At 41.4% G+C, this 24,648-nt stretch overlaps 1 protein-coding gene across 1 annotated transcript in view; it reads left to right on the forward strand.

Moving 5' to 3' along the window:
- LOC310856402 (mitogen-activated protein kinase kinase kinase 5) overlaps nt 1-18,113 on the forward strand; it is a 29,961-nt gene extending 11,848 nt beyond the window's left edge. Inside the window, exons 12-28 of the mRNA XM_083761810.1 lie at nt 1,375-1,470; nt 3,062-3,146; nt 3,670-3,803; nt 4,757-4,884; nt 6,867-7,003; nt 7,280-7,385; nt 7,570-7,727; nt 8,567-8,771; nt 9,020-9,197; nt 9,940-10,105; nt 10,665-10,850; nt 11,924-12,029; nt 13,432-13,690; nt 14,359-14,471; nt 15,496-15,593; nt 15,784-15,860; nt 16,733-18,113. Coding sequence (XP_083617936.1) covers nt 1,375-1,470; nt 3,062-3,146; nt 3,670-3,803; nt 4,757-4,884; nt 6,867-7,003; nt 7,280-7,385; nt 7,570-7,727; nt 8,567-8,771; nt 9,020-9,197; nt 9,940-10,105; nt 10,665-10,850; nt 11,924-12,029; nt 13,432-13,690; nt 14,359-14,471; nt 15,496-15,593; nt 15,784-15,860; nt 16,733-16,829 — 2,329 coding nt within the window. The 3' untranslated portion in view covers nt 16,830-18,113. The remainder of the gene's footprint in view (nt 1-1,374; nt 1,471-3,061; nt 3,147-3,669; nt 3,804-4,756; nt 4,885-6,866; nt 7,004-7,279; nt 7,386-7,569; nt 7,728-8,566; nt 8,772-9,019; nt 9,198-9,939; nt 10,106-10,664; nt 10,851-11,923; nt 12,030-13,431; nt 13,691-14,358; nt 14,472-15,495; nt 15,594-15,783; nt 15,861-16,732) is intronic.
- The last annotated feature ends 6,535 nt before the right edge of the window (nt 18,114-24,648 follow it).

Below are 24,648 nucleotides of genomic sequence, written 5' to 3' on the forward strand. Positions count from 1 at the left end.
CTGAAAATAAAGTTTTATGGTATTTCATGCGAATTACTTGGTCTAAATGCATCAAATTTGCTTTCTACACGTGTTTATGAATGTGGATAGGCACAAAGTATTAGATTTATGATGAATGCATTATTAATTAATGCAAACCCCCAAATCCCATAAAATATATCAAATGCAACAAATTTGCATTCCAAAATAAATGCTTATTTGGAAGTGGTCATGTCCACCACACCTCCTTTCCTATGAATTAACTCACTCATTTCTTTATTACACTTATTACTTGTACTTAATTAACACACTTTATAATTGCACATACAGTGAGTGGAGTCAGTGTTGCCATATGGGGACAATACATTGACCCTCATAGTACTGGAAAGGGACCTGGATGGAGTCTGTTTCCAATTAAATGTAAACACAGCCTTCTGGGCTAGAAACATTATTGATTGGAAGATATATCATGATAGGACATGGAATTTCTAGCTGACTGACCTGATATTGTAATCACAGTAGACCTATCTCGAAGATTAGGTAGACATCACTGTCTGACAGGTATGTGGTTGACATCAGCTGGATGGTCTAAAGGTCTGATCCATCAATGACAGTGACATCTGCATCAGCAGCATAGATAGAATTTAGGTCATACACTTTGGAGTGTATAATTTGAATGGATTTGGCTGTTGTTGCCACCATCTTCACTTTAGATGGGGTGGTCTTGTAAAATACCTTTAACCATGGTCTTTTCAAAATCTTGCAAGATTGTGTCTACATTGACAACTGGTGTGATGACCACATCTTGGAGAAAGTAATGAAATCTCATAATGCTATTTTTGGGATTTGATACATTTGACTTGATTATTGTGCATACAATCTCATTCTCAAAAGATATATTTTATGGCATGTTGGGGTTTTCAGGGATGAAGGGGTTAATAATATGCATTAATAAATCATACATTAATCACACATTTTATACATTGTGCATCTCCACAAACACTGTAGAAATCAAAGTTGATGCATTTAGACCAAGTATTTTGCATGAAATACCATAAAACTCTATTTTGGGTGGATTGTTTTGTGTTTCGGGCATTATGGGGCTAATAACTAAAAATGTCCAAGAGATATCACTGGGCACCCTCTTGAACTATTAGAGGTGACCCAAAGCTACAAGAATCAGTTGACAAAAAAACGTTATCTGACGAAACCACGTTCAGCCAACAATCACCCATTGGTTCCCGGACTAATAGCGATATTAATTATAATTATATTATAATTATATTAATTATATTAATTAATTAATTATATCGGATATCGATATCGGCCAAAATGTCTCATCAGTACATCCCTAATTTCAATGTGTTAATCTTCAATTCATTCATTGACTCCCAGTGCCTCCAAGATTGATGAGCGGAGCTGCTTCCTGTATGTCCACTATAACTCTGATGACTTCCAGCTCTGCTTCCCTACAGAGCTGCACTGTAAAGGGTGAGGTGTTGTGTGTGTGTGTGTGTGTGTGTGTGTGTGTGTGTGTGTGTGTGTGTGTGTGTGTGTGTGTGTGTGTGTGTGTGTGTGTGTGTCTGCGTGTGTGCCTGACCTTTTTTCGGGATCCCGCAGGATGGGATTAAATTAAGGGATTGCATTAATCCTATGATTGGGACGGGAATGAAAGTCTATAAATGAATGACATCTATAAATGATCATTTTCAGCGTTAAAAATAATAGCCTTGTCACGCCAAACCAAAAGCACAGAAGTGCCCATTTTTGTAGTCATCTTTCAGTGAGCCAACACTGTAACACACGTCAAAAGAACTACACATGCAGGGAGGGAGTAGGGAAAGCTGAAAACGCAACACATGCACACAACAATGAAAATGGAAGTGAGACGAAAAGAAAGAAACAACAGGGATGGGATTGGTAGTAATATTTAGTGGGAGTGGGATGGGACGGGAGTCACCCTACCAGGAGTGGGATGGGATGGGATTTTTATGGGATTATTTTATTCGCCATGCAATTACTTGCGACCATTATCACCAATGGCAGTTGCAAAGAAGGGCATTGGTGCGGTTGACTTTAAAACTGTGCACAGAGTTGAAATTTGAGGTTTGGGCTAAAGAGAGAGAGAAATATGTAGCTACTTGTGGGACAAACAGTGGAACAACAAACGCTAGTATGCTATGCTAGTTTTAATTATTAACAATAGCATTTAGACTAGAGTATGTATGCAACACATACAATACAGCATGCATATCTATGTTGCTTGTTGTAGCATAGTAAATTCTATATTGGCAATGCAATTATGTTGTTGTGGCCATGAATCCTCCCGATTTGAATTGAGCAGCTTGAGGAGATGCACACAGTTGCAGTCTGGTTGACTGCCCACACTGTCTGGGTGACTAGGTGATTTGTTGGCTGACGATAAACCTGACCAAAATATCAGTCTGGCTGCCATATTGGCCATTATTTGACTTTTTGACAGTATCAATATAGGCAGTTCTGCAGCCGATGTGTCCCAATTGTTAACCACTTTCAACCTGGTGTCCCTGATTTGGGCATGTCACTAAATCATCGGTGCGGCTCCACAATAAGTTACAGACTCACTAACAGACAGAAGTCTGATTCATGCACTACTGACTTAGTAACTTAACGTGACAATAAATCTGCTGGAAGGAAAGCAAGCAGCCAGCCAAAGATGCACAGACAGAAACACAAATAGCCGGAAATAGACACATTCTCTGGCCAGTGGCCAGGGAAAAATTTTGATGAATCATCATCCCTTGTTAAAGGCAATGCCAAATGACAGATGGATCCTATTCACTCTCACTTCAATGGTCAACATTACACAAAAGGGGAAATGGGTTTTATTTCATAATTTCTACTCTCGCCCACTTTGGGGGATTTGGGGTGGGTGTGACTGTGTGTGTGTGTGTGTGTGTGTGTGTGTGTGTGTGTGTGTGTGTGTGTGTGTGTGTGTGTGTGTGTGTTGCAATGCTCTGCAGAGCTTTAGTCGGTGTAATGTCTGTATCACTCACTGTTTATATTTGTATCATCGTAACATCCTGCCATATTCTCTCACTAGTTTCTGTGAGCTGGTGAACTCCCTGCTGCGCCAGGCTGAGGCCCCCGTGGAGGACCCCAGTCGTCTCACTGGAGGAATACTGGAGGTCAGTGACAGTCCTCTCTCTGCCAGAAACGACAATTCTATCTTCGAGTTCCCTGGACCAGTCAAAAATAAAAGTAAAATAAACTCCTAAAACAGCAGCTATAGGTCAAACATTGAGGACAAAATTATATTCCCATTACATACCACCATCATATTTTTCTCACAGTTGACTGTAGCTTGTGTGTCTGATAGCATATTCGTGTTATATTCCTTGAACTGTGGAGTCTGGACTCTGGAGTTCCTGACTGTCTGTGAAAGTGGTGATGCATTACGAAGTGCAATTTTTCAGCCACTTAAAGCCTAATTATACTTAGTTTCTCATTGACATTGAGCACCGAAATGATCATATCTAAAAGCTTACAACGCACTGCAAAGCGACGTGTTGTGATATGCGCTTGTAATTCAGTTATTTTCAGCGAGCAACATGGCTAGCAACCACTGTTTGAAGAACTGTTTGCAGAAGCGTCTGCCAACGCTTTCACTTTTGACTGTCTTTGTCTGCTCCTCTCCATGCCATTCTGCAGTACATCTACGAGACAAATGAGAATGGAGACAAGGTGGTTCTAGGTAAAGGGACATATGGAGTGGTTTACGCTGGGAGGGACCTGAGCAACCAAGTCCGCATTGCCATCAAGGAGATCCCTGAGAAGGACAGCACGTATGAGCAGACAATATAAATATTTACTATTTCATATTTGTGTCATCCCTGAAGGTTTTGTTTTCAATTATGACTGCCTCTGTATATTATCCCACTTATTTCATGGCAATTTATGAACAAAATCAATAATTTAACTTTGATATTGATTAAAAATGATTGTATTAGCTTACAAGCTTCCACTCCCATAGCAAAATAAAAACAAAGGCAGAGCATCAGTCTGTTATCAGCTGTATGCCATCAGGAAATAATAGACCACAGAATGTTGTTATTGACCGATCAGAATCAGGTGTTCATTAAATAATGACGTAAATATCTCGAGTAGACCCACAAACGAATACATTTCCCTCACTTGTTTGTATTCAAAGACATTTCTCTCATGTTAAAATTATTACCAGATGGTTCCTTCATAGTGTCCTTAGGCGGAAAACAGTTGACACTCCCAGAGGAGATGGATGTGCGCTGGCATTTGTCCTTTCCATGTTTACGATCCACTAACCTCCCCAAAGAGCTCAGCTCTATTGCCTAGTCCTCTGAAAAAGTGATTTAAGCTTCCCTTACTTCCACAAAGTGTGCAGCAAACCACACGTTACAAACAGCTGTCAGAGGAGCTATGTTATCATTTTTTGAGGATGCAAAACTAGATTTTCACAACTTGAACCCCAGCAGCCTTGTTGTGGGTCTAACATTTGTGGACAATAGAATACCTACAAGCACACTATCTGTCGCTGCGCAATTTTGAAGATCTACTATTTAGCCCTTGGTCAACTAAGCATTTGGTTTAATTGGTTAAGGCACAAATGTATGTAAAAAGAAGAAGAAAAGGAAACCGCATACTTAGATGAGCCATAACACTCACAAAAATACATAAACGAACAATGAGTTAACTAATTCTTATTCATATTCATACTCATTCTATAATATTAGCTTTGTGTTTGTCTCTTCTTTCCTCCCAGGTACTCCCAGCCTCTTCATGAGGAGATAGCTCTACACAAGAGGCTGAAGCACCGGAACATTGTGCAGTACTTGGGATCTGTCAGCCAGGATGGCTTCATCAAGATCTTCATGGAGGAGGTTCCTGGAGGTGCGGGTTCTAGTGTTAATAATGCTGTCAAACTCATGAGTGTTAATTGTGGGCTAGCTGCAGCAGCAGCGAGCACACAGGCAGGTCTACATCCACACACAACACACAGACAGGGAGGCCAAGTCTAACAGAGTTTGTACATTTGTTTTGGCTTGAAGCGAGCCCACATTGTTTCTGCAAGAATAATATTTTCTAGTTTAAAATATTATTGTTATAATATTAATATTAATATATAATATTATTGTTCTTCCATGTCGTTTAAACCCCCCCCCCCCCCCACAAAATAATAGAATAAAATAAAATGACACTGTCTTGTATAATAGAGACAACTTCGTTCAAAGAGAGGTTTCGGTCAATAGACCTTTTTCCATCACCAGATGCCTGAAGGATCAAAACATTTCTTAAATAAAGGTGTCCCTATTGTGCAAGTGTAGACTGTGTGCGGGTCGTTTTATTTTATTCGTTACGCCTGATCCCTGTCTACGCACTTGTCTCTAAACTGATCAGATGTGTATATTTGTATAATACTTTTAGGTTTAAAATGAAGAAATAAAAAAGGAACGGTTTTGAACATGCCAGGTTTCCACCCGACAATTTTTATGAACACTTTGAGTAGATGTTAATAATGTTAAACTTTTTATTGTTATAGGTTCTTATTTATTTATAAATGTTATAAGTGTTTTTCTTTACGAAGCAAGACTTGATGCAAAATCGTCATACCCCTAGTAAATGCATGTCAAACTGGGGGAATCACTGGTTTACATAGAAGACAGGCCTTTTCAGTGATGCAACATTTCTGTAGTCTCCATGCCACTTTACATACCGGTAAGTGAGCAAGGCACTGAACCCCCAACTTAGTGGCCAACAGTATAAGACTGTGTGTGTGTGTGTGTGTGTGTGTGTGTGTGTGTGTGTGCGTGTGTGTGCGTGTGTGTGTGTAGGGCGTTGCTGAAAATGAGCACTTGTGCTCAGCTACTACCCTGGATAAAAAAAAAAAAGAAAGTATCTAAGTGTTCCTTTAAATGTTATTTTGTCACTGTTTTGAAAGCTGCTCAGTGGAACATTCAGTTAGGTAAGAATCAACAGCTTAGCAGGCCAGCATCAGAGTACTGAAAGCCAGGCTCTTGTTGCAGGCACTTGTTGCAATACAATGCCATTATTTAGCTGCCAGGAAGTAAGAGAGAGTGTGTACGTACATGCGCATGTGTGTGTGTGTTTACTGGATTTCTGTGGGATCTTTACTGGCAGACAGCGATAAAGGAAGTGGGTGTATGAAAGCCAGCTAAGAAAAACAATGCACTGTGTTCTTTGTGGAAACATATCTTCAAAGTGAAGTTCATATTATTTGTTGTTATAGGAAGCACAGATATACCTTACATACAACTAGGCAAAAAAAGTTTGTTTCACTGACAAACTGTTAAAAGCCTAAACCACACCAATGATTCGCCATGCAACTCCTTGCAACTTGCAACCATTATCCCCAATGGCAGTTTCAAGGAGTTGCATTGGTGCGGTTGACCTTAAAACTGTTTTGTTTCCTCTGTACTTGTATTGAATATTGACTACCAGTATTTTCCTTTGCCATGTAATCCCAACACAAATTGTATGCTCTCTTTACCTCTGTCTCGACTGAATGTGTAAAATATCTTAACCAACTCCCTTAAACCGTCAACCTATAATCCTGTCCCAACATGCATGTTGACCTTAAATTGTTCTCCATTTTCCCCACCCCTCCCACAGTGAAATGCAGCTAGAATGGTAGAAAGCTAGTCGTCTTCATTCTAATGCGGGTATCTATGAAACAATTCAAGGCCAACATGTATGTTGGGACAGGATTATAGGCTGTTTCATGGGTACATGTGTTTTGGTCTGGATTTCTCCTTTAACACTAATAAAACACCATGCATGTCACCAGTAAAGTGGCAATGTCTCTAAATTGTTGGAGAGGATGACAGAGTTGTGTTTTATCTCGTTTTGCATAGGAAGCTTGTCATCTCTCCTCCGCTCCAAATGGGGTCCTCTGAAAGACAATGAAGCCACCATCATCTTCTACACAAAACAGATCCTAGAGGGGCTCAAGTATCTCCATGACAACCAGATAGTCCATCGAGACATCAAAGTAAGCATGGAGTCTGTTTAATGAAGTCTCTGCTCTTCTATTCTATTCTCTTCTCTCCTCATATTTGAGTATTTAAACTATTTGTACTTAGTTGCACACCGTTGTCATGCACCGAAAATCTACAAGCTATTTACAATCTCCAAATGTGTTGCACCATGACACGTTGTTTTTTTTAGGTACTTAACATTGTGCACAAACAAGTATAAATCAGGCAATACACAGCATGATTAACACAATAACACTTTTCAATATTGCAATGCATTTGTTTCCACACAGGGGGATAATGTGCTGATCAATACCTACAGTGGTGTGCTGAAGATCTCTGACTTTGGGACGTCCAAGCGGTTAGCAGGGATCAACCCATGTACTGAAACCTTTGCTGGTAAGATTACCAGGATGAACACACAAATGGAAAAAAGAAGAAAATAAAGTCTGTATGTGACACTTTGTGGTTTTGTATTATGTGCACTGCATCCAGCTAATTATTTTCCTTGAATGGATGCATTGCATTTTACATGCATAAAAGGGACCACAGTGATTTACTGTATCGTCATGATATTCAATAGGTACACTCCAGTACATGGCCCCAGAGATCATAGACCAGGGCCCTCGGGGTTATGGGAAGCCGGCAGACATCTGGTCCCTGGGCTGTACTATCATAGAGATGGCCACGGGGAAACCACCCTTCCATGAGCTGGGCAGTCCTCAGGCAGCCATGTTTAAGGTACAGTATATTTAGGTCAACTCCAGTTATGAATTTATATAACCTTTCTAGAGCTGGGCGACATGGACAAAATCATCTTTTATTTTATTTTTTAGTAATGTTTTAGAAATCATGGAATTAGCAGATTTACAAGCTTGTGAGCTGGTCAGCTATTTCTGCTATTTTTAAAGTATACAATAGAGCACCGAAGTCCTGACGTAACTCGCTCATCCCTTCGATTCCCCTGGTTCGCGGAAATAATTTCTCTATGGAGAATAACATGGGGTGATCTTAATATCGTCTACTATAAGCGTTGTGGTCCAAAAATAAACAAGCTGTCTCGGCGTTATTGTTAGGGAGGTGTCTCTGTATCGTTTGCAACAGTCAGTCACTCATATATGATACAGTCTGCTTCTAGCGAAAATCTAACTCATTCAGCAGCAGTAACATTAGCGTTTTCTCTCAGTCAGTTGATTCTTCATATCCATATGGGTGAAGCGGCCGGGGTGACATGTTCATTTTTCAAACACAGTTCTTATATGAAGCAATCTAAAAATCCTCCTATGGAGATTTCAATGCAACTAAACAAATACATGAACCTGGGGACTGACGCCCTCTACTGAAAGTGACGTCAGACTTCGGTGCTCTATAGGACTTAAGTGATTAAAACCAGGAAGTCTACACTTATATCTTACAATAACTAATATGCCAGATGATATCTATATTACCCAGCCCTAAATCTGGCACGTTGTAGCTTTGCCTGGCAACTTCTGTCTCTGAAAACTCCAACCTGATGTGAAAGAAGCTCCTCTTCATAACCATGGAGTTGTTCAAATAAACTCTTAACCATCCCACTTCAGGTGGGCATGTTCAAGATCCACCCCAAGGTTCCAGAGTGCATGTCTGATGAGGCAAAGGGCTTCCTTATGAGCTGCTTTGAGCCAGACCCGGACAACAGAGCCACGGCCACGACGCTGTTGAAGGACGGCTTCCTTAGATGTTCCTCCAGGAAGAAGACCAAGGCTCCAAGGGAGCCGGAGGCTAAAGACACATCGCCATCTTCTGGTGAGACTCCACTGCCAGTTAATGTCTGAAAATTGGTGGTTGCCATTTGCGGTTTCTTGGCATGGTGAAGTTTGGGAACTCCTAATTTATACTAGCCATCTTTGTTTAGCTGACTAAAAGGTACATTTCAATCACCTTTTCAACTTACTGTATCTGTGATGATAATTGTGGTCCGTTTTTATAAAACATTTATAAGTCCTGAATAAAAACCTGAAACCTCTAACTACAGCTTGACTCTGATATTGCAGGTGACTACTACCACCGCAGCCTGTCTGTTCCCATCTCCATCCATGTGGAGGACACAGACTCCTACTCGGACATGATAGACTTCAGCTGCTCCCTGGATCTCAGGCGGGTCACATCTGTCATCAGAGAAGATGATATCTTCTCTGATGTGAGCCCACCCACCACTGCCAGTTTCCTGAAGTGAGTCTTGTCAGATATGAAAATATATATTTTTTAATGCTCAAGCCAAGGTTCCCGGTGCTCAGACAGAGCTGGGCAAGGCGGCCCGTCTTGTAATTAACTCAAACTCTTTAAAACTGAGCTATCGCCCAGGCCGTAGCGTAACGGTCTGGGCACCGGACTGGTAATCCAGTCGCAGTGTGCCGCGGGTTCGACTCCCGGACCCGACACGGCCTTTACTGCATGTCATCCCCCCATCTCTCTCCCGTTTCCTGTCAGCCTACTGTCTGTCCCTTCAAAAATCAATAAAAGGCGTAAGCCGCAAAAAAAAAAAAAAAACTGAGCTATCTGCCATCATTTGGTGAATTCAGAGGAATGCTGCTAAACACTGTGATTGCACCTGTTTCTATTGAGATATTTGTTTTGATTGACTTGATAATCTGTTCTTTTGTAATTACTCTGATTGTAAAATGTAATGGACCTAATGGATTTGGATGTATTGTATTGTAACCTCAGCTCATTGAAAATGAGGGCTTGCCTTCAACTGTACCCCCCGATTATAAATAAAGGTGATGATGAACATATCTCACCATCAACTTAATAAATTCCCCACTGGTTTTGATAGATCTTACATCAAGTTAGACCGCATCCATTATAGTACTAATGTGATGATATAGTTACATTATATAACCTTTGTGTAGTTGTATCTTTTGTCATATTGTGTTGAAAGATAATGTGTCTCCTGTCCCCCACTGCTGGTCAGTATTCCAGAGGACTCTACCATGGACATGAGCAGCCCAGCCTCGACGGGGGAGAACCTGGGTCTGTTTCTACTGAGGAAGGACAGCGAGAGGAGGGCCACGCTGCACCGAGTCCTCACCGAGTACATCAGCAACGTGGTGTTGAGCATACAGGACACCATGCCTCAGGTTGGTGAAGAGGACACTCCCCGTGCATCACACTCATACATTTCAAATCACTTTTAAGACCACGTTAGTAAGGGCGGTGAACATTCATTGATTAATGCAAACATTTTATCCGTAATTAATTATCAAAACCGTTATCACAGTGCAGAAGGTACGGACAGTAGACACAGATTGTAATGGCATCATTGATATGTAATACATTTTTCTATGGCATGTTTAACTAACCATTTGATAGATGCTACTGATACTGGTACTACTGCTGACAGCATGCTGGTTTTGTATAGTATTCATCGACACTGACGATGCACTGCATGCCGAACCCCCCACTTATGCATTTAATTCCATCTGTGGAATTAAATGCATACGTGAGGGGCTGTTTGTGTGTGTTTATCTAGAGGGGGGGGGGGGGGGGGGGGGTCAGAAATGCAAATCTTTTCATTAAGCTTGTGTACAATGTCTAATATTTTCTAGATCAGTTTTAATAGGAAGTGGCATAACACTCTTGTACATTCTGTGTGTGGTTTTGTTATATCTTTCAAAGTCATCTCTAACTTTTAAAAAGCATGGCGAGGGCTCATCGCTTACCCCAGAGCACATCACAGAGCTGATTGGCTGCTTGGGAGAAAACATCCGCTCTCCAGACAGGAAACAACTGACCAGCAGCCTCCTCAGCGTGCGAGCGAAGCTGCTGGCTGCTGCGGTACCTCTAAACAGCCTGCAGGCGGTGCTGTTCAGCTTCCAGGATGCGGTAGGTCACCTCAGAGCAGATGCATACATTGTCAGCATTGCACCACCTTAGGAGGCTTATTCTGCTTGAGCTGTTTGCAAGTTTAAGGAGATAGTATACATATATTGCCAAAATGTGGAAGAAATCGCCATGTTTTAATTTATACCGTTGGTTGGTCCTTTTCCTTTCCAGAGGGTTTCAACTAAAACAGTGGGGTTTTCAACTTGTTTATAACTAGTGGAAAGACGTGTGTGCTCGCATAAACCTCCTATTTCCATATTTCATCTTGTATAGTTTGTGATTAATTGATAAATGATTTAATTAATATTTTCATATCTTTTGTTGTATGACGGTGTCACACAAAACTAGCAAAAACTGCCGTTCTATCACGATGTGTTGTGAGCGCTTTTTCTTTTTACATATTCAATTATAATAATGCCCACAATAGGGATGCCAGGTTGAAAGTTGTTAAGTCAAAGTCAAAGTCGTACAATTTGTCACACACGTTACCGCAGTGAAATTAGTTCTCCGCATTTGACCCATCTCTTGGGAGCGGTGTGCCGCAGCCAAGCCAAGGAGCGGTGAGCCACGCTCGGGAATCACTTGATTAGTTGATTTGACCCCCCAATCCAACCCATTGATGCTGGGTACCAAGCAGAGAGGCATTGGGTCCCATTTTTACAGTCTTTGGTATGACCCGGCCGGGGATCGAACCCCGACCTCCCAGTTTCAGGGCGGACACTCTAACGACAAGGTCTGGTCTGTGGTTTTATACTTTTTTATATAAAAAAAATCTTTTTTCTTTGTGGCTTTCGCCTTTATTTTATATTTTTTATGGAGGGTCAGACAGTAGGCTGACAGGAAATGGGGATAGAGATGGGGGAAGACATGCAGTAAAGGCCGTCGGGATCGGGAGTTGAACCCGCAGCACACTGCCAGACTGGATTACCAGCCAAGGTGCCTGGACCACTGAGCCATGGCCCAGGCCGGTTTTATACATTTTTAAACAATGAAAAGCATTAACAAAACCTAATAGTTTTGGACATGGAAGGCTGCTGCCCGATAGTGACAATGTGTCCATTTCCTGTTTTTAGGTGAAGAAGGTGTTGAGGCAACAGCAGGTGAAACCCCACTGGATGTTTGCCCTGGACAATCTTCTGAGACAGTCAGTGCAAGATGCCATCACTGTGCTCCTGCCAGGTACAACTGTTCATTTACCAGCCCAGTGCTTATCAAGGACCCCCAAATTGATATGTACATATATTTGGCCATTCTAGCCTATAGCGATAGTGGATCTGAGGTCATAAATTCACAATTATAACATTTGAGTTCAGTTGAGTTCCTTGGCCTATAAGAAAGTTGATGCTGATCGATATTTAGTGTGGTTGCCCTAACAGGGCAACCAGACTATTGTTATTGTAAATGAGCGATACTTTGCCGCACTACTCCTCCCACAGTTTTTGCCGCACACACTCGAGCCATATGTCAAATTGACCGGCTTCATCGGGAATCGTGTGCTTGTGTTTTGCTAAGAGATCCGTTGTATAGTTTAATTGATATAAATTAATTAGTTCTCCATAGACTTATAATGGGGAAATCGAAGACTAAATGTAAGTATTTTTTTCCATTGGAGACCGTAAGCGCCATATTTATATATTTGGGAGGGAGGTTCATAATAATTATGAAAATTAATTGAAAAGGAATTACATCAGTCGGCCTCATGGTGGCGCTATAACAGCCCACTTTACGTTTTTCCCTATAACTCTTGAACCGTTAGTCGTAAAATAAAAATTTATTTTTCCACGCCCATTTTCGTCAAGAAAGAAATTCCTGCAAATTTGAATTTTCTCCAAAACACACTTTTGGCTCCTCCTCCTACAGATTTTGTCCAAATCTCACAAAAATCAGCACACATGATCTCCGGACCTATCCGATGCAGAATTTTCGTAGTGCATATCGTTCGGCCGTAATCGTCTTCCGAAGTTAGTAGAAGGGGCCTATATCACAAAGAATGCCATAAATCACGAACGGAATGTCCAATCCATCCCAAATTTGAATCACATGTCCGGGGTGGTTCAATCAACCAAGTTCTAAAAGCAATTCTATTTTCATCCATAGGGGGCGCCGCAAATGCGAGAAATGTAACCGTTTGTCGCAAAAACATGAATTTTGGGGGTTAAATCCCCTCCGAATTACTTACGCATGATCTAAGGTGTGACTTGAAATTGTAATTGGCTGGCAATATTAGTGGGAGGGGCATATGTAAGCCACTGCGGCAACCACACTGCAATTTTTTTAAATTGCGAATTTTCTAGTTATTTAGTATTTTGCGACATTGTACTTTTTACTCCACTATTTGAAAATAGCCGATCCAAAAGCTCACAACGCATATTGATAAGCTATTTTCAAATTATTTTCATGCATTTTTGAAAACTTAGGACATTCTGCATAATGATTACTTTTTATAACTCTGTTACTTGTAACAGAGTTATTTTTTCTTCTTCTTTTCCAATGTTGAATAGATGGAAATACGTTTGTTCTTTCTGATCACATCCATAGTACTGCCAGTCTTCTTACCCAGGCTTTTCTGTGTGTCTTCCAGAGCTGAAACTCCAGCTACAATCCTCATTCGAGTGTGACGACGGCAGCACTCCTCCAGATACCGAGCGTCTCAGTGTATCAGAGTTCCCTGAAGTTTTTGCCACTGACCAGAGGGTGGCGCCAGCAGAAACACAACTGACAGAAGAGCCTGCAGATGAGTGTCCAGCTATAGCTAGGCCCGGCTCCCCCACAGACCTTCCAGTCACCACCCACTGTCTCCTGAGCCATGAACTGAGAGGGCTACGCCTGGAAACCAGCAGGTAGCCTTTAGCTTTCTAAAGCACTGTTTCCCAAACAGTGGGTCGGAAACCCATTTGTGGGACGAATTTCCCTTTATTTTTCGCAGAATGTTCAGCTGTTTTCACTGAATGTTTTCCTTATGACATGCCCAGCATAGGGACGCTACGTTGCGGTTTATGATCCGGTCGGGAGTGGATGGTAACTTTCGTCATGTTGTAGTCAATGATTTGTAGTCATCTGGCAGGAAACCACAAGTCTCCACAGTGGTGGGCATGAACTTTACCCCTGTGCCATCCGAGCAGCCGGTACCTACGTTTTAAGACAAAACATTAGGAGAAGACACTTTCATTAGATAGTAGAACTGTGTAACAAAAAGCTATAATGTTAAGTAACTATCAATCTCCTTAAAGTGTGGCCATGACTGTCATTCATAAAAATCCCAATTTCACCATAGCTTGTAAATGTATTATTTTGCAGAGAAAAAATAAAAGGTTTATAATAATATTAAGCATTTGGGGTCAGGAAATAGTGCCTACTAGTGCCTAGTGATGACTTTTTCTAAGCCGATTTCAGTGCACCAAATAAATATTTGTAAATATACCCTGGAGTACCCCGAAAGCGACAATGTGTGTTCTAGTTTTGGTGTTAATTGTTACTGATGAATGGTGATGCGTGCGTGTGGTTCCAGACTACTGAGCCAGTTGAGTGACAAGGAGAAGGAGTACCAGGAGCTCCTGAGGAACTCTGTCCAGAGGAAACAGGACCAGATTGACATGCTGAGGAACACAGTGGTCACCACAGGTACATTATGGTTCATCATGTCTTCTCTTCACACAGCCATCTGTTACAACCAATCTCAGCATGAAGGTGGATCTTTGTTTCCGTCTCTGTCGGGCAGAAACCTTGTGTATTCAAGCTAGTAGTTTATCAATTTCCTTTAACATTTTAAAACTTTTTGAAAAAATGTATGTGGGGTTTTATAAATATTGAACAAATGAAAAGTATTAACAAGAGCTTGTGACCAAATAACTAAACATTGGATCCATTGGAACACAGGTTATTTCCTCCTGAAAACTGTTGAACATACTACATACTACAAGGTTTTCTCCTGACCCGCGATTTCTCTGGTTTATTGCTTGCACCCTCGTGTGCCAAACCCGGGAAATCTCTGGTTTCTTTAATGTAATTTAATCTAGAATAGTATTTTATTTACCGTCCGTAAGCATCCATCGCTAGCCTCTCCCTTTGGAGCCTTGAACTACCCTAGGGGACACGGGGAGAATATGCAAACTCCACACAGAAAGGCCTTTTCGCCAACCCCACTTATAAGGTATGGGCGGCGGGCGCTGATGGCGAGGAGGAGAGAACACACCACAGCGTCCCCGGCGGAAATCGAACCCGGGACCTTCTATCTGACTGTGAGGTGACGGCGCTACAGACTGTGCCACCGTGCCCCCCAGCTCTGTTTTTCTGTCTTTAGGCATGGACCACTGGAGATGATTGCTACCTAGCGTGTGAAAACCTGATCTGTCAGTTCAGAATGATTAGAATCTGGCTGATGAAACATGCTGCTACTGTAAACATTGTGTGCAGACCGCAGTTAACACCTTGTGTTATGCCTGTCGCTCTTCCAAAGTCTTGTGATGAGACTTGGGGCCCAATTTTGCGAGTCTTAAGTATCAGGTCTTATGACTTAAGACCGAGAGGAGTGACCATTGCCATTTGTTTATTTTGAGTGACCAAACAGCATTGACCACACTTCCAGGTCTTAACACCAAACTAGACCAATGGACTAATACTGGTCTTCTCTCCCTTGTGAGAGTAGATGGTGGCTTGTATCCACAGATAAGCCTTAATCCAGATGCGAAGGCGTTGGTACGTTGGCTCAAGGCTGTTCCGGTAGACCAACATACTATCGACAAGGTAACTTGTGCATTACTCGCTGAAACAGAAAGTTCACTACTGTATACTCCAGGTATCAGTTGAAATTGAAACTCAATTCCTTCCTCCTACTTAAATAGGCTGAATGGCATCAGTCAATCTTGTTATTAGCGTGGTTGCTTCATTATTACATAAAGACATCATTTCACGTGTGTGTATGTTTTTCCTATAGTTGCGCTCTCACGAGTTCACCTTGGACTGTCTTCTCCACATAGCCTGCAGGGATGACTTAATGTATTGTGGCATAAGGTGAGCTGTCTCCACGCATCACCCTCACACATCCTCACACATGCTGAAACACGCTCGGCTACAGAGTTACTAGAGAGAGGAAAACACTCACTTTTAATTTATGTAAATGACTATATGCAAAGTGGTTATGTTACACATTGAAACACTGATATGACTTTATACAGTAATATGAGCACAACTGGTAAACATCCCCTGATGCACGTACAATTCCTCTGGCTGGAATTTCTGTGGTGGATGTCTTATTGAGTTGAGAAAAGGGTTTTACAAGTATAACACCTTGCTAGAAAAACCTAGCCATCTTTCCAATTGTCATATTTAAGAGATATAATCCCACTTTTATGAAATTTCTGTAATATGAAATAATATCAAAACTCATATATAGAGAGTATGCACAGGCATGATTTTCCCATCAGGACATGCCCCTCATCTAGACTGAGTGGCAAAACATTGAGCAGCATGGAGTGTTGAAGTTTGGAAGCGCTCGTTGGAAATCACTCAAACGTCCTGTTAGTGTTATTGAAAACAAGCACTTCCAAACTCTGACACTTGGAAAAATAATCAAATGCAGGGCATTTCTTGACAGAAAGTAGCTCATAACGTTTCTATGGTGGATTTTCATGAAACAAAAACTTTGCAGATAGAAAGAGGATAATTCAAGCTTTTCGTTCAGCTGCAATGTTGGTGAGTTTACAAACAGACAGGACTTTTCTGTTTGGATGAATGGGCTATGTCAAGGCCAGAAAGTAGTTTTTTGCCACTCAGTGGGCGTTCCCGCATTCTTCCAGGTACAATGATGTCACACGCATACCCTCTATTGTTTTGGAATGTGGCATTTTTACAGTATGTGTTGAGTGTCCTGTATTCCTTCCCAGAGGGGGCATGCTGTGTCGTATCTGGGCTGCCATCACTGCCTGCAGAAAGGGCCAACTCAGCACGCATGCAGAGGAGAGTGAGGACACACTTCTCTGATAGCTGTTGAATCAACGGACAACAGATCTATTGGTAGGCTGGTCCTATCAGCACATGTTTATAATGAACTGTAACAATACAAGGTACTGGTGGTGTGCAGCTTTTTGTACAGGTATACCATTGTCATTTGGAATAGTTTGAATTGTTTTGGACAGTTCTCTTGTCGAACAAACTGCTGATTTCTGGAAATGGCGTAAGCACCATTTGACAACTATACTTTTCTTTTACTCTACTTCAGGTGGGTTGGTTTGTGTTTGCAGAAAGAGGTATTGACTCTTAACTTTTTGTGTTAAGTGTGATGGAATGTAGATATCTCCCTGTCAAAATAGGACCTGCTGTCTATTTTTGCAGCTTATCTTGAGCTTGGCAGCAAGGGAGTTTTTTTTTACCCATACCTGCTGCGCTGCACGCATAGGGTGCAGTGTTCTGCAAAAGCTCAATTGGAATGCCATTGCTTTTATCAAGTGTAATTATAATTTATAAGAGGTGAAAATGGACACAGGATGTTTAGGTTCTGAACAAAATATGTTGGCCATGGCTAATTTTAACAGGTGTGTATAAAACTCATTCAAATATCCAGGGATGTAATTTTCTTTTACACTGGAGATTATGTGGACGTAAAATAGTCTGGAAGAACTGGTCAGCCAGTTCACATTACCATGGAGAAAACAGTTTGAATGTGTGAGTGTGTCTGTGTGTACACCTGCATGCGCATTCCTGTATATTGGATTTCTGTGACAATGCGCTAAAGGAAGTGAGTTGAAGAATGATATTTTGGCTTGTCAAAGGCTTGTCCACATGAGTGGCCTCTGTGTGGCATTCTGTATTTGTGTATTTTTCATCTATTTAATTGTGCAATTATGATGAGGCATGGTGAGATAAAATGGTAAATTATGTCAATTATTTTTTTATAAGCGGTTTGAAACATTGGAATTATGGGGTATATGGTGACTCAGTTCTGATGCTACACTATGTCATTATGGGTATTCATGGAGGGATTGGGCTTGGTTTCACTCCCTAAGGAATATGAGTAATGTTTTTTTGCTCACAATGTTACTTTAACTGAAGAAAGCAGTGGAGCTAGCTCAAGCATGAACTTGGTGTGATGCAATTTATGTGATAACACCCTTCTTACTGCAAACCCAACCCTGAAATCAGGTGGTCTATTTAAAGCTACAATCCCAAGTTTTATGTCCCTTGTCTCCCTTTCCCAATGGAGAGCAGAGCTGTAATTGCAATTGTTGTCTGAACAACAATAAAGATGCACATTTGTGTTAAATCTGGTGTGCTGCCTCCTTCAAATAACTGACATTAACCAGTCCATTAACCATGGACTAACCACTGAAGATGTGCTAGTTACAGCATTATTCAGACTATTACCATCTAGCTAACAATGATCCCCAATCTAGCAGCTTCTGAACCGATTCATAATTGTGACTCCCACATGCCTTTGCCTCTCTGCCTCTTTCACAGAGACTTTTAAACTCCCTCACCCTTTCCCTCTCTCCCTCACTGGTCGTCTTGCAGTCTAGACATGCTCCTCTCTTAAATCATAATCATCTGCAGTGTGGCAGCCCCTCTGCTGCTGCACTTCAGTGTACTCTGACAAACTAAACTGACATCCACTCATTTCTCTTCCCTGTGTTCTTAGATTTACAACTCACCTTTTGTTGTCAGGGCTTCTAAAGGGTAAACACAACCTCCCTCACCCCAAATAAAATGGAATAGGTCTCCCTCTGTGGTTATCATAGGCTTTGATTTACCATGCCAATTACCCAGAATGCTGAGCAAATCGAATTGTCGTATGCCAATAAATTGAGGCAAGCTTTTGACTGCCAGCTGTGTCCTTGGATGCTGAGTAAGGTTTTAATCTGGTAACCTGTTTTCCCCAAACAACACTTTTCCCAAACTACACTACCTCTAAACCATGTTCTTCTGCCAGATTAACCTACACTTCTCTTTCAAACACACAGACACACACACACACACACACTCTTTAAATTATCTATTGTGGCAGCAAACTCATTTGACTGTTCTTATTTAATTCAGGTTGTTCAATGTTACAGTGTCTGATGCTGTTGTAGAACGGTGGGTATTGCATAGAACTGCTGAGCTGATTCGTTCAGCTAAAGAGAGCACTTTTATATAATGCAGCAACAGACTGTTTGGTCTCAGAACTACTTTTATTCTGCTCCCATAGCCCAACCTGTTTGCAGCCCACCCATAAGATGCATATAAATATTATTAAATCTTAGTGTTTTTAAATCTTAGGGTCCGCTTGCAATATCCCCACGGCCCACCAGTGGGCCCCAGCCCATAGGTTGAGAATTGCTGGTCTAATTGCTAGCTGCTGTACTGTAGAAATATGTGGGCCAAAAGTAGTCTACATGCCAACCGCCCCAAAGGCACCGCAAACTAAGTTCCGTTTTTCATTGCCTTCAGCATTCCTCTTGTCATGCATCCTTCCCTGTCCCAGTGTTATATGTTAATCCTCTTCTCCATGTGCCGTCTGGAGGTGGAGCTGAACCAGTGACGGGCGAATAATGAGGAGCGCCGTCAGGCTGATTGTATCGGGGTCCTGGGGGGATTGAGGCCGTAGCGTTGGGAGGCCCGGCCGGCACTTTGGGGATTATTACTGAGCCCCAGCCCACACTCCTCTTCACTATCACTACTACTATCAGTGGTGGAATCTGTACTTAAGTACAATTTTGAGGTGTTTTTATTTTACTTCCATTTTTAATTATTGTACTTCTACTTTTTAGTTACAAATTTGTAGATTTTGATTATTATTACAAAACCACTTCAGACAAATACTTTGGCAATTTGAAAATAGCCATCGCTGTCGCTTTGCAACGAGTTGTGAGCTTGCAGATCTGCTATTTTCAAAGGATTTGTATACATTTGAAAACTTGTGAAATGGGACCTTTTGCTCATGAATACTTTTACTTTTGGTACTTGAAGTATATTTTTGATGCCAATACTTTTGTACTTTAATACTTACTTTTTGAATACCGGACAGCCAAGTAACGAGTATTTCTACAATGGCTACAATAGCTTGATACTTTTAAGTAAAACATGTGAGTAGTACTTCCATCACTGCCCATAACCACAGACAGCAATCACACCAGGGTACTACTGGGCATTCAGTGGATCCTCCTTATTACAAGCTCATCATTTTCTCTATGCAAGATGAGACTTAATTTGTAGAATTACCTCACAAATTTAGTTTTTTTTGTTGAAATGTAAATTTGATAATTATGCAGACTTGAAAGCATTGTTATCTCCTTGTGTGTTCTTACATGCATGTAGCCTACTACAGTACATCAAGTGGTTGTAAATTACCAGGTCATCAATATAAACTAAAACTCAATAACAAACTGTCTGAGGTGCCTCTTTCATTGATGTTTTAATGGTCTTTGTAGCACACTTTGAAGCAGATGATACTTCTAACACTCTCTCTCTCTCTCTCTCGCTCTCTCGCTCTCTCTCTCACACACACACACACCCTCATTATTTCCTTCCTAATGAGGTACCAAATGTCCTAAATTGGGAGCAACATTCTATTGTACAAGACTCTAGGGCTTTCAGTGTCTGTGATGTGTAAAATTAAAATACCAACACATACTGTATGAGGAGGATACTATCACTCATATTTAGACAAAATTGATAAATAGTCTCTTGAACGCAAGATAGGTCGGTGACATATGACACAAACCTATGTTTGGATCTTTTTCTATTTAGTGTGTGTGTGTGTGTGTGTGTGTGTGTGTGTGTGTGTGTGTGTGTGTGTGTGTGTGTGTGTGTGTGTGTGTGTGTGTGTGTGAAATGGAGAGCGAGATAAAGCTTCCCTAAGCTAAGGCTTGACCTCTTAACCTTTTGCCCTTTGTTTATATCATATGAGCGTATCACTTTGACAGAGCCATCCACCCGTATGACATTAAAGCAATACATTCTCTCACAGAATGGACTGAACTTTTTACTCCTTTATAGGTTTACTTTAGTCCATCCTCTCTCCACAGGTGGATATGTATCTAATTGTATAGCCTAGTAGAAGTCAATGGCGATGATTTCACACAGATTATTTTACTGGGTGCATGCCCGTTTGCTTCTGTGTTCATGTCTGTCTGTCTGAATCTCATGCAGGCGGATCTTGAGGGCTTCCCCTCCTTTCAAATGGCATCAGAGGTCAGCGTGAACTCATGAAGGCACTCCCACTCTCTCATTCTCATTCATTTCTCCCCTCTGCCATTTTGCTTCTCTCCCCTGGCTCCCACTTTGGTTTGTCATGGAAATGAAAGCACTGGGAGAGGCTCTCATTGTTATGAAGCGATTGCGGGCAGAAATGGGTGGGTGTTAGTGGTTGTGTGTCGAGGCCGGGAGGGGGCGGGGGGTAGGGTGAGTGAGGACTCGGAGTGTAGCGAAATGGCAATGCATATGGTCATATACAGTGAGTGCAATGGAGCAGAAGGGACTCAGAGAGACTAACAGTAGAAAAGCTTGGGACCCCGCAGGCAGGCAGAGGGGAGTCCAGTCCTCACGTGTTCAAACAGATAGCTCGTGTGTTTGGTTTTTTAGGCATCATTGCGTCATCGTCTGCCGGGCAGTTCTGTGACATTTTGCTGTGGCATCACATTCCTGGTGGATATTAAAGACAATGAAGATCTGATATCTGATATATATATATATATAATTGATAAATAGCCTCTTGAACGCAAGATATAGGTCGGTGACATATGACACAAACCTGTGTTTGGATCTTTGTCTATATAGTTGTGTGTGTGTGTGTGTGTGTGTGTGTGTGTGTGTGTGTGTGTGTGTGTGTGTGTGTGTGTGTGTGTGTGTGTGTGTGTGTGTGATTTTTTTATGTTAAATAGTGCATAAGATAAAGTAGCTATACTACTAGCTTTACGCCTGAAATATGATATTTTCCTTTGGCAAGCTATGGTACAAATTGCTCCATTTGTACACTCCCACAAAATGGAATTAACACTTTCAATATATTATATTAATATGTATAATATGGGGATTTTACTGTGTAGCCTACTACAGTATGTACTGTGAATGCAGATGGGTCCTTACAGTTCTGAGCCCATAATTGGCCACTGAGAGTGATTAAACAGAGGAAGATTATCTGGCTCGATCCTTCCACTGCACCCTAGAGAGAAAAACACTATCTCTCTGGCTGTGCTCACACACCCATTTGATCCAGCATGACATGTTATGTAGTGGCTTATTAAATAAATCACACTGAAGGAAACATGAGACAACATGGTCATTCATTAAGATTAATCTGTGGACCCAAATGGCCTTTGACCTTGCAAGCCTGATTTAGCAAACAGAAAGCAACAAAGAAATTATGTGGGTGTAAATATTGTTATTTACAGGAGATAAACTGCAAACTCAACATCCTATTATCGTTCTGCGCAATTGATGAAGACGAACTCCGCAAAACCATATCACAAATGACATCCTCCTGTTCATTGGATACAATTCCCACCACCTTTCTCAAAGAGGTCTTAGACAGTGTGATTGGAGATATCCTAAAAATTGTAAACAGCTCTCTACAATCAGGCGTCTTCCCAGACTCACTGAAGACTGCTATAGTTAAGCCCCTTCTCAAGAAACACAATCTTGATCCCTCTGTTTTGGGTAACTATCGACCCATTTCAAATCTACCCTTTCTGGGCAAGGTTTTAGAAAAACGCATCTTTCATCAATTGGATGTGTTTCTACAGAACAATAATGTGCACAACAAATTCCAATCTGGCTTTAGGAAAGGTCACAGTACAGAAACAGCACTTGTAAAAGTAATTAATGATCTTAGGGTGTCTGCTGACAAGAAACATGTATCCGTTCTCTTACTTCTAGATCTAACGGCCGCATTTGACACGATTGATCATTCAATTTTAATACAGCGTCTGGAGCACTGGATAGGCCTGTCTGGTACGGCCCTGTCCTGGTTTTCCTCCTACCTATCAAATAGAAGTTACTTTGTCAATCTAGCCGAGTTTGACTCAGACAAACACGACATCAGTTCTGGTATTCCACAGGGCTCGATTCTTGGCCCTCTGCTTTTTTCCTTGTACATACTGCCATTGGGCGAACTCATTGCCAATCACAGAGTCAATTTTCATTTCTATGCTGATGATACCCAACTATATCTTTCTGTGGCTCCAGATGATCCCTGTGCTTTAGACCCGCTGGTTACCTGTCTGTCTAGCATCAAATGTTGGATGAATAATAACTTTCTCAAGCTAAATGAGGATAAGACAGAAGTTCTTATAATCGGTTCTAGTGAACAGAAAGAATCAATATTAAGCAGACTTGGCAACCTGACTGTAGAAAGTAACAGTACAGTAAAGAACCTGGGGGTTATTATTGATTCTGAATTGAATTTTAATTCACACATTAATCATGTTACCAAGATTGCCTTTTTTCACCTTAGAAATATTGCACGAATCAGAGCCTATGTGTCCTTGGACGATGCAAAAACGCTAATCCACGCCTTTGTTTTTTCTCGGCTTGATTACTGCAATGCACTTTTTTCAGGACTGCCTAAGAAAACAACTGACCGATTACAACTTGTCCAAAATGCAGCAGCCAGAGTTTTAACTAGAACTAAGATGAGAGAACATATTACTCCAGTTTTGGCATCACTGCACTGGCTTCCGGTTGTTTTTAGGATTGATTTTAAAATTATTTTACTTGTCTATAAAGCTCTCAATGGTCTCGCACCTTCCTACCTACATGACTGCCTGCCTAAATATGTCCCAAACCGCCCCCTAAGGTCTTCCACTGCTGGCCTGCTCGCTTTGCCTAAAAGAATGGCAACTAAAAAATACGGGGAAGCAGCTTTTTGCTTATACGGGCCGTCGGCATGGAACAAGCTCCCATTGTACCTTCGTCAGGCAGCCTCTGTAGACATTTTTAAAGCTCAGCTCAAGACCCACTTCTACAACATTGCTTTTAATTGATCTTTTATTTTTTATTTTGTTATTATTATTATTTTTTTTGTTATTCATGTCCTCACTGTATTGCATTACTTCTTATTTTTTGTCGTTGCCTTGCTGTATTGCATTACTGCTTGTTTTTTGTCATTGCCTTGCTTTTCTTTTATTCTCCATTGTTCTGTAAAGCACTTTGAGCTGCATTTCATGTCATGAAAGGTGCTATACAAATAAAGTTTTATTATTATTATTATTATTATCCTATAAAATTGGCTTAAAGGAGGACCGGCCGGGAGGCAGGCCTGCGGTCGTCACGCCCATGTCACCATGACTCAGACATAACCATATATGGATTTTCCAATGCAGCTACGCCCAGATATGGCCTCATACAGTAACTGCCCTTCCTTAAGGCTACACCAGAGCCTTAGATATACTGTAGGTGGTGTAGCTCTGGGCTACACCACCACACCCTTCAGTTCGTAATAGACAGAGATAGCACACTCACAGTCTATACATTGACAGGGCGTAGTATATTCCTCTAGGCGGGACATTCTGAACATTCCTACTATTGTTATTTCATTAAGGGGCCGATGGCGACGAGTCCATTCACAGCAGCTGACCTCTAGACTCATTGTGGCAGTGCTCCCTGAAAAAGAAATCACATGGGACAGGAGCCATACCGGCATACCCATTACCCACACTACTAGACAGTACACACACACACACACACACACACACACTTTGGGCCTCATTGCTCGGCAAGGCTATACTTACTTACTGGTAGCTCTCATGGGGTGAGCTGATTTCAATGTTCTTTATTATTGCTTGTCTGTATCTTTTCCCCCATCGGGAGCGGGAGTGACACCTCCTTT

This window comes from Protomyctophum parallelum, assembly GCF_964188405.1.
Source record: "Protomyctophum parallelum genome assembly, chromosome: 3".
NCBI classification, from domain to species: Eukaryota; Metazoa; Chordata; class Actinopteri; order Myctophiformes; family Myctophidae; genus Protomyctophum; species Protomyctophum parallelum.